The sequence below is a fragment of the Sycon ciliatum genome, chromosome 7 (assembly GCF_964019385.1).
Source record: "Sycon ciliatum chromosome 7, ocSycCili1.1, whole genome shotgun sequence".
Lineage (NCBI taxonomy): Eukaryota > Metazoa > Porifera > Calcarea > Leucosolenida > Sycettidae > Sycon > Sycon ciliatum.
Genome location: NC_088649.1, coordinates 32,505,192 through 32,515,767, shown reverse-complemented (window position 1 = coordinate 32,515,767; position 10,576 = coordinate 32,505,192). Strand labels below are relative to the sequence as shown.

Genomic DNA, 10,576 nt, shown 5'->3' with positions numbered 1-10,576 from the left:
TAATGGAAAAGTTGACAGGATCTCTTTTCTAAATTTTGCTTTTCTGCTGCCGAGCTGCGAGGCCTCCTTTTACGGAATACTCGAGGACAGGTGATCTCTAAGTTTCCTTCGATTCATTTGCTTATGTTCACCTTTCATTTACGGAAACGTGTGCTTATTTTATTCGGATTTAGATCCATTTTTATCTCTTTGCCCTTGTCTACAGTGTGCGAAGAACGCGAGTTCAACTTCTTGACGGTAAGGCTTATGTTAGATGTGTTGTCGAAATACTCATATATTATTCATTGTACATTGGTACGTTACAAGTAAGGCACTGGTCAGTGGCATACTATCGTTGGCAGTTCCCAATCTGGAGGGAAAGGTTCAAGTACCAATTGACCGAGTTTGCAAAATTAATTCGCATATCAGGGGAAATCTCTATTGTGGAGAGGTTCAGTAACTTGTTTGTTTCATACGAAACAAGCCAATGGGTGCAGTCTCGTCTCGTTAAAATCTCGTACTTGTATGATTGGATTTGTTTACTCAAGTCTGGGCTGTTTGATTTGTGAGTACCGGCGAGATTGCACTGCCCCAAATAAAGTTTCGTGCCGCCAAAGCAAGAATTACGATCTTCAATCTGTTTGTAGTACCTGTAAGAATGTGGAGTACATGTATCGTACTTTCTCTGTTGCTGTTTCAGTTGCCGTCATGTTGCTAAAGAAAGGTTCAGTAGAGAAATTCTGGAAAACGAAAATTCGAACGAAGTTTCGCGACAGTCCTTGCGAAAGTGTGCGAATTTTTGCACGAAGTTTGCGTTCTGCACATTTTCGTAGTTTGCGCGGGCCAAGTGCACGTACGCCATGACCTGATCTCACGAAATTTCCTACGACAGTTCATTTCGCGTTCCCTGCAAGTTTCGCGTACAAATGTGCGAAGTTTCGCACTTCATGATGTAGAGCGAAAGTTTGTACGCATTTTCGTTTTGCAGAATCTCTCTAGTGACTCAATTGTTTCATACAAGACCAGTCAATGAGTCGGTGTGGCTTAGAATCTTTCGCTGTAGAAGAAATCTATTCGTATGTCTATTGGAGATATAATTGTATTCTCTGGTTATAAAATAGGTTAAGCTCACAGAATAAATACCATCGGTCCCTTGGTGTTCGTCCTAAAGAGGTTCGCCTGGATATCATTCATACTCACCAAAAGATGTGTAAGATTTTATTATTGTGGAGTGCCTTGTTTATCTCTCAGTACCTCCAACCATAGCCTTGCCCCTTTTCTCCTCAGGATCAGTGTAGTTGTTGGAACGAGGTTTTGGACTCGGCAATGTATTCGTTTACATTATAATACATGTTTATTGTTCCTCCTTTGCTGTTTTGTTTTAGAAAATCGTGGACTAACAGTTTGAAGTCATTGAACTACTTCCAAAAGTTGTATCGTCATCAACAGGATTACCATTTCAGTGCAATATGATGCAGGATGACCTTATCACGATAACCCATGATTATAAACCATTAGGGGCCGTCCGGGGTTACCGATAGTTTTTGCAAAACGAAAAGTTTTAGTATTTATCAGCACCCACCCACCTACCTTTTCTACAGGTAAAACGAATCCCAATAAAATATTGATGTCAATTTTCGACACCCAAAAGTAACTGGGCATTCTCCATCTGCATTCAATAATTATTTTCAAAACGAAACTCCTTCAAACTCACCCCCAAACGAAAACTTTTAGTTTTGAAAATACTATTGGTAACCTTGGACGGTCCCTTATGAACACAGAATCAACAAAAACATCTGCGACATGCACCTAGCTACATTTCTCAAATAAATCTGATCGAGGGTGGGGAAATCTGAAATATCTGAAAGGCAAGAAAATGTTATTACAGTCATGAAATTCTGTTGCAACATGCACAGACTGACCTCCGTATAAAAAAAGTATCACCACCACCAGACCACGACTCACATGTTTCCCCGCCGAAGAACATGCATTATGCTAGTGCCATTTTCTGCAAGAAAAGGCTTGCACATCATGCGTATAATACGGTATCGATGTGAAGGCCATCATTTCCATATTGATATAGGGCATTCCATTAATTGGTGACAGAAAAAAACGAAAGAAATTATAGCAATAAAAACTGCTTTATGGCAGTTTTCTAAAAAAAGTTATTGTGTTCTAGTCCATGGACCCCGTCTAAAAAGTAAGAAATTAACGAAATGTGATAGCCGAAAATTAAAATTTCACACAAAACCTCACAATAATCACACACAGAATGAAAAGCTACATGTACCGTAGAAGACCTTTTCTCCTCGTGATCCTCTTTCCTATGCATGCATGTTGCCAATTGTTGGTGCAGTACAAGTTAGTTTAGTGTTGAAAGCAGCATTTCAAGTGTTGTGATTATTGTGAGGTTTTGTGTGAAATTTTAATTTTCGGCTATCACATTTCGTTAATTTCTTACTTTTTAGACGGGGTCCATGGACTAGAACACAATAACTTTTTTTAGAAAACTGCCATAAAGCAGTTTTTATTGCTATAATAATACAGTGCTGGCAACTGAAATCCGACCCCCTGAGCAGTGCGCTCACGTCGCAAAGACCCGAAATGGAGGCCGCTAGAAAGTGAACGCGCCGCCCAGGGGTGTTGGACTTGGAGTTGGAGCCTGGAGACAGTGGAGTGGAGGGTTCTCCGGGAATCTTCGCACACTGCCTGGTGCAGTGGTGGGGTCAGACTAGCTCTGGACTGAAGTCTATGAGTATGACTCTGACACAGGGTGACTATCGAGTACATGTACAACTGTCACCATGGTCACGGACGTGGAAATCCAGTCGATTGACCGGTACGAGGTGATTTGGCTTCTTTTAACATGGTTGTAAAATGACGTTTTTTCAGCCACTTCTAGGCAAGCTACGTCCAAATAAATTGGTTCAAGTGGAAGTGCTATCCTTCATGCATGTTGTCTCAAAAAATGGGAATGATCCCACTTTGGAAAGTGTCTTGAATCATGTCCTACTTTCATAGTATTCTCAGGGTTCAAATAATTGGTGTGTCATTTTTTAACAAATTTGTAAAATGGCATCACAAACTGAGATATTCGGTTATCAATGTTCTGAAGTTGATAGATATCACTTCAAGGAATGCCAGTGGATGAAAATTAATCTGTCAACTGCATTGTATGCTGCCGCAAAGCCGTGTTTTTGTATTTGTAACTAGTGGCTGTGTCATACGGTAGAATTGGATAGGTAGCATAGCATCGCAGCCATGTTTTCGTTCTCACAGAGTGTACTCCGTGACATACTGTTCTTCATTGTTGTCTTTAGTGATGGCAAGACGGCCTGACGTCGTCCAAAGGCCCTGCGGAAGCAATTCACTGCCCTCCTCGTCCATTCAGGGGCTTATTTTACACATTTTACACAAAACAGCAAAGCACCCACCACTAGGTATACCGACGTGGCAGGGAGAATTAAATTACATGTATATGCACCAAATTGTCTGGTCAATGTTGATCTACGATAAACTGGCTTTCATTTGCCACCACCCATGTTTCGATACAGCCATCCGGAGCAGAGAAACAGCCAGAAGAAGAGCAAATTTTACACATTTGTTAAAAAATGCCAAATGTTTAAAAAATCCAAATCACTTCCGAATGACCGGGGCCAGCGCCCTGACTTGAGCGCGCACAGAACGGTGCATGCAGTGCACAATCATGTTGATCCCATGCGACCAGCACTAGTGCAACACTAACAAACAACAGCGCATAATGCATGTGTGTACTGCTTACCCACGGCTGCATGCTAGCGCCCTGGGGCCGCTAGACTTGCGACCGGATTTCCATGTCCACAACAGACTCAGTAGTATCGTGCTGGAGTCTGATCTGCCTGTTTATCATGCATGGTTTATGTCTGATTTATGAGTACTAGTAGTAGTAGTACAATCTACATGCAGACTCGCCACTCCGTGATTCGATGCGGGCGCATATGGGCATATGTGCGCTTCTTCAAAAACCAACCAGAAAGTGTTGATTTGGATCCAAAGGGATGTCAGCGCAGCCTTTCTAGTTCTGTAGCCGTTCGCCGTTGGTGCCATGAGCAGCTGCTTTCTATTCCTGTAGCGTCTCCGTTCAGTCAGCAGTCACTTGATTCTGGATCTCAGAGTAGTCGATAGAGCTGGAGGTGTTTAGGCTGAGCGCTGAGTGTTCTGGTTGTCCGCTCTCTCGGATTACGCTGGGTCGCTGGCAGAAATACATAAATTTCGTGGAGCTGTCATTTAGCCACTGTTGAGAAGAGAAGGTGAGGACGAATAAGCGGACTACCTCTCGCACTGCCGCTGTCTTGTGTATTGTGTGAGTTCCGCTGCTTGATATCGTAAAATGTTCTTGACCGAAGTCGCGCACGGTATCGCACTCCGTCCCCCGCATGTACTCCTTTGCTCAGTGCGGTACAAATATTGCGTGGTGAACCTGGTGATTTGGGACTTTTGTGTGTGATGTTGAACTGACGGGAGAGAATCTATGTCAGTGAACTGGCGCGCCTTGTGTCATACGAGTGCTGTGTATGTTGCTTTCGTTCCTCCTTCTTGTGTTCACCGCCTGTATCGCACCTGCGCGTTGTTCTGTGTGTGTGCGTGTGTGTCTTATCTGTTTACAAACAAAGCGAACATGTGCTGGAAATTGGTGTTTTGAAACTATCATGCTTCGGAATTTACTATCCACATTTTCGTCTTGACTAAAAATTCCTCAGGGATTCTCAGGGGTGGTGGCCTCCCCAAGGCCCTGCTGGTGATCGCTTCATTGTTCGGCCTCTCAAGTCTCTCCGCAACGTTACTTGAATTGAAAATTTAATGGTGAACGACGGCCATTTGATGTAGCTTGCAAATTTATCTCATTTATCTACATTGTGATGTTGGGCAGGTATCGCTCGCATCAACTATTTTTTTCCTGATGCACAATGCAATGGATTGCGAGTACTTCTTGGTCCGACTTGGATCCATGTTCTCCGGCAGCAGATTTCAAGTCTCGGCTTGCAAAGGAACACTTGCTCGGCGTCGTAATTATTTTTGTAGCTGTACTTGTATTGCGTCTTGTCCGGCATGCTACAAGTACAATGTATCATGCGCTCGCTACGGCGAACGAACAGTTTATGGTAGCGCCACCGGCCGCGTAGATCTGGGTGCTGTCAGAACCTAGACATGTGCAGATATCCAACGCCGAATATGTCGTTTCTTCCGAAAATCAATCAAGTCGGGGCTGAAGAATACCTTGGAGTGCAAATCAGCTTTGGGGATCACGAACGATTCCAGTGAGTCAACGGCCACGGTCGTTCGTGACACTCGAAGGCAAATCGGCGTTAGGATTGCTGTAACATCGAGCTCTGCGCGCTGTGATCATGGTGATGAACAGCGTGGTATTGTAGTACCGATTGGGCAGGATTTCCTGGACGATGAATACCGATCTTCTGTTCTGCGTTGTGCCACACCCCGCAGCGCCGACCAGAAGTCGCTCGGAGTGCTGCGATAATTATGGGGTCGATACTTAGAGCGCCACAGCAAGCAAACCCAGTCACGTGCTGTATCCCCTGATACCTTTGCAAAGACATGAGTACATCCCCTCGCCAGTTGGGAAGAGAGCTGATAAAAAGTCTCTATACAAACGAGATGATGAGGAAAACGACTTTATCAGAATCTAGCAATGAGCGCTAGCGTCGCAGGCGAATTTTGTACTTCAGTAAACGTTTACTGTTTTTCTGTACATCGGAAGTAAGAAAAGATGCCTGGTTTAAATAATCCTGGTTGCCAGTGTCTGCAGACTTTACCTTTGCAACTCCTTCAAAACAATGAAAAAAGTTGAATGGTAACACATGATGTTTCAAGTGGTGGTTTTCGGTGCAAGTACCTATCCACACCTGATCTATGGACAGTGTGGTGAAGTCAAGGGGAACATCTGACACCTGCTTTTCATGAGTAGCGTCTAAGAAATCCAGGCACACCACATCCTTGTGTTTCCCCCAGGCGGGATGCAACCCTTCCTTTATGGCTGTGTCATGGCAACACACAGCCGTTTATGACAAATAATTATAATTTTAATTCACAAGACAACAAACTTCTGCTTGATTATGGGGTGTGTGTGCGCAGAGTGAGTTTTTGCCAAATTCTAGTCATTTTTCATCCGATAGTCGCTACGCACAGAAGAGCACGGGGAATTATACCACATCTTAGAAATTGAGAAAAAATTTGTGCACGCTCGACACGTAAGAATTGGCATGGTAGTATGTGCCATGGCGGCGAAAAAGACTTACGGTACTTGGGACCGCCGGAAGCAGTTTTGATCGGTCCGGTAGTTTCAGTGCCGTTCAATATTATTTTTGTGTATGGTATGGTGGGTACACATGACCACCATAGTACTGCAGTGGACATGGAAATCCGGTCGCACGTCTAGCGACCCCAGGGCGCCGCTAGCCATGCAGACATAGATGTAGCAATTATCACTGAAACTAAATTCTCTGCTGATGCCATAACTAGCCTTGACTCGTCCATCCCTGGATACGGCGTCCCATATCGCAGAGACGGGAACGAGCACGGAGGAGGTGTCGCTGTGTGGATCAAGTCCACCCTTGCTTCTGCTCATCTAGACCAACTCCAGTCTGCAGAGCACGAAACACTCTGGGTTAAAGTCCGCCTCCGTGGTGGCACAAGCTTGGTGATCGGCTCTGTGTACCGTCCAGGCTCCTGTAGCCCCACCGACCTCTGTCTCATCAATTCACTTGACGATACACTACATCAGGCTAAAGAGCTGTCCCCGAACGTAATCCTCGCTGGGGATATCAACGTGCATAGTGCAGATTGGCTTGGTAGCGTGAAGTCAACCCCGGCCGGGGATGCCCTCGAGGATCTTTGTATCACCCACGAGCTCACGCAACATGTCCGAGAGCCCACTCGAGGTGCCAACACACTAGACCTAATCATGTCCACTTTCCAACAACCCATCAGCACCACTGTACTTGCCCCTTTAGGACGCTCAGATCATGGAACTGTGATAGCTCAATTCCCGACCATTTCACCATGCCGGGGAGAGGCCACCACGCGTACTGTGTGGCGTTACGAGCGTGCTGACTGGGGGCGACTCGGAGCACACCTCAAGGCTGTCCTTTGGGCCTCCATTATCACGGACGATCCAGAGTTGTCTTGCTTACAAGTCACCAATACCATCGCTGCAGGCATGGACCAGTTCATTCCCCATAAGACTCTCGTCATCCGCTCATCTGATCCCAAGTGGTGGACCCCTGAGTGCACACAAGTGATGCGTATCAAGGACAGAGAATGGAGGAAATGGCGGCACGACCTCGGCAATGACGTAAAGAAGCAATCCTTCATCGACTCTGTTACCCGCGCTACCACCACACTTCAGCACTCCAGGCAGGAGAAGGAACGGCACCTTCGGGCCCGACTCACCTGCGGCTCGCTTCGCGACAAGGCATGGTGGTGCAACCTGAAAGGAGCATGCGGTCTTGGCCGAAACTCTGACATCCCCCTCCTCCTCGACAATGCCGGGAAAGAACACATCACCAGCAAGGAGAAGGCTGACTGCTTTGGTCACTTCTTTGCTGGCAAGTGCAGCCTTGCCCTCTTTGTAGGCAACCCTATGCCAGAGTCATCCACAATAAAGCTCTTGGGGGTGACTTTTGATCCGAAGCTGTCCTTCACGGAGCACATCCGCGCAGTGTCTATACGTGGCAAACAGCGTTTGGGCCTCCTGCGGCGAGCTGCGCCCTATCTCTCCCGAGAAGGCCGCCTCACGGTGTGCAAGGGGTTTGTACGGCCCGTTTTGGAGTATGCTCCGCTCGTCTGGATGGGAGCTGCTCCCTCCCATCTTGCACGCCTAGATAGCATCCAACGCCGTGCATTGCGCATCATTGGTCCCGGGACGGAGCTCCAGAGCCTCAGCCTACGGCGATACGTTGCTGCATTAACATACACTTACAAACTGCATTTCATCACCGGTCCGACTCAATTGCTAGCAGTCCTCCCACCAAGGCTTGAGCCCCGTGACGCCACTCGCACTCGAAACAATCTCCGCATGGCCGCCGGCCACAGTTACCAGCTACGAAATCCGCTACCGCGTCAAGCACCAGACACCATTCTCCGCAGCTTCCCACATTGTGCAATCCAGCTGTGGAATTCCCTGCCGCCAGCTTTTCTAGACTCCGCCCCAACTCGCAAAAATCTTCAAAAGTTTAAGTGCAACGTCAACGAATACCTCCGCCAACAGGATTGGCGATGGTCCACGGACATTCTGCCTGTCGACCCACCTACATTCTAGTGCCCCGTCAACGACTCCCATTGCTACGAATGCGCTGCACACTAGTACTAGCTGTTGTTTGCCCTTGCTTTCTTTTTATTTTTGCTGACCCTTACAGCTCTATCTTTTGTTTTTGGTGCGTGTTTCTGGCCGTGATGCCGAGACCTCAGGTCGGCAGAGCCATCAATGCCCCACCATCACTGCAGCACCTCGGTGCAGCCCCTTCTCAGTAGTTGTCACGTTTGTCCTTGTCTCAGTACCATTGTCTTTCTGTATTATTTATGAGTTGGGTATGTGAACATAGTAAAAAATAATAATAAAAAAAGTCGTGGATAAGCGGTACACACATGAATTTATGCGCTGCATGCAGCGCACTGGTCCCATCGATCGGATCGACGTGTGCACTGCAGGCAGCGTTCTGTTATGCGCTGAGGGCGCCGGCCCCGGTCAATCGACTGGATTTCCATGTCCGCTACAGTCGTACACATGTGTTGGTGACTAAAATGTTGGTCAGGTGGTCAGGTGGTCAGGTGATAACCTGACCAACCGCACCAGTTACTGCTCTGACGGCCCTGGTACTAGTGACAAATACGGAGGCATGAAGCACTGCGCTTTTTTTTCAACAAGGCAATGATTTACTTAGTGCACCAATCATCCACGAAGAATGACATCATCGCATGACATCACTTCGCACAAAGCACTACTGACATTGAGCGTCTAAGAGACTGTTCCTAGTACCCCTACCATAAGGAATGGTCATTGTTTGGTTAACGTGTGTTGTGTCAAACTGGTAAGCTGGCTAAAACCGATTTTTCGATCTTGTAAATACGGAGTAGGATGTTAATACTAGTATACTAGTACAATTCAAGAATAATCGTGGTATTCACGGAATGTGTAAAACTTTGTATTTGTGTGTACATGTGTGTGTGTGTGTGTGTGTGTGTGTGTGTGTGTGTGTGTGTGTGTGTGTGTCCATCCAAGGGTATTCGAAGGAGCGCGCGACCGCGCGATTGTGATGGTGTCATCTTCGCACTCCGAGCATGTGATTACAACATGCTAGGCCAAGCAAATTCTTCAAAAACCGAAAACAGCCTAAAACAGCCACGCGATGGATCGATCGTCCACAGGCAGCGATAGTAGCAATCGCAGTGCATCGGCCATGTCCAACAAGGGCAGCTTGCACGAGCGGCGCACACCTCGGCAAACACCGAGCCCCCTGGATCGTCACCAGCAGCAACAACAGTCGTCACGGCGATCGCCCGTCATACACTTTCCGGCGCCGCCGAAGGACCTGCCGCCGAGTCGCCTCGTGCAGCAGGGTAGCAGCGAGCGGGATTCCAACACTCCGGACAGCGCCGCCCGCTCATCCCCGGGCACCACGGATAGAACTGCCTCACCGGCAGCATGCACCGGTGGTGGTGGTCGGCGACAACGAGACTCGCCGCTTCTCAACGGACGCCGAGTGGCAGGTGTTGGAGACAATAGTAGGATTGTGTCTCGCGACAGCCCAGACGGCTCCGAAACCATGGCAAAGGATAGCAACGGCCAGTTGCCCCGACAGCATGCCGCCAGCGGGGGTAGCTCGTTCAGTTGTGGTGGGTTGGGTGTGTCGCGACACAACCCACAACCTGTCGCCGGTGTAGTGACGGACTACAACAGCAGCAGAGCAGCGGCGGAGCACGCGGGCAGCAGAGTGAACAACGAGAGTGACCAAGACAGCCTGGATACTCCCATGTTGGACGTGTCGGCTGACAGTCTGGCCAACATGCTCAGCGGCTTTGCCGCAGTGCTGGTCGAGCGACCCACGCTCCCCTCTTCCGGCGCGCCCACGCCGGACAATGCGTTCGAGTCGCCCGAGTCGGTGGCGTCGCCGCCGACGTCCAGCACCGTGTCTCCCGATCACGTCGCCATGGTAACTAACGAGGACAACAGTGGCAGTGGGGCAGCAACGGAAATCGACAAGGTGCTGCGACGTGTGGCACCCTCGGCGCGCTGCGACTCCCCGCTGCACGCCAACATCCAGCACGTGTTCCCGGCGACCAAGACCCCCGCCACCACTATCAACGTACGCACAATGAAGGAAGAGCGAAAGGACGGTGCTACGGTTGCAACCGCCAACACCACCACCGCCACCACTGCAGCATCAGCAACGTCCACAGCGACGCTACCCAAGCAGGCTAGTATCAACGAGAAGCGACTCTGGGAGAAGGTCATTGTGCCGCATTGGGCGTTGCTCTTGGAAACCATCGACGTCGATAACGTCTGCACACAGCTGCTGGCGGCCAGTCTGCTGGACAATGACCA

The 10,576-nt window shown here is 48.4% G+C and overlaps 1 protein-coding gene across 1 annotated transcript in view; it reads left to right on the top strand.

The window, feature by feature from the left end:
• Nucleotides 1–3,982: 3,982 nt before the first annotated feature.
• Nucleotides 3,983–10,576, top strand: part of LOC135821345 (uncharacterized) — a 46,459-nt gene continuing 39,865 nt past the window's right edge. Inside the window, exons 1-2 of the mRNA XM_065334412.1 lie at nt 3,983–4,268; nt 9,254–10,576. The exon at nt 9,254–10,576 is cut by the window's right edge and continues 16 nt beyond it. Of these exons, the coding sequence (XP_065190484.1) occupies nt 9,381–10,576 (1,196 nt within the window). The 5' untranslated portion in view covers nt 3,983–4,268; nt 9,254–9,380. The remainder of the gene's footprint in view (nt 4,269–9,253) is intronic.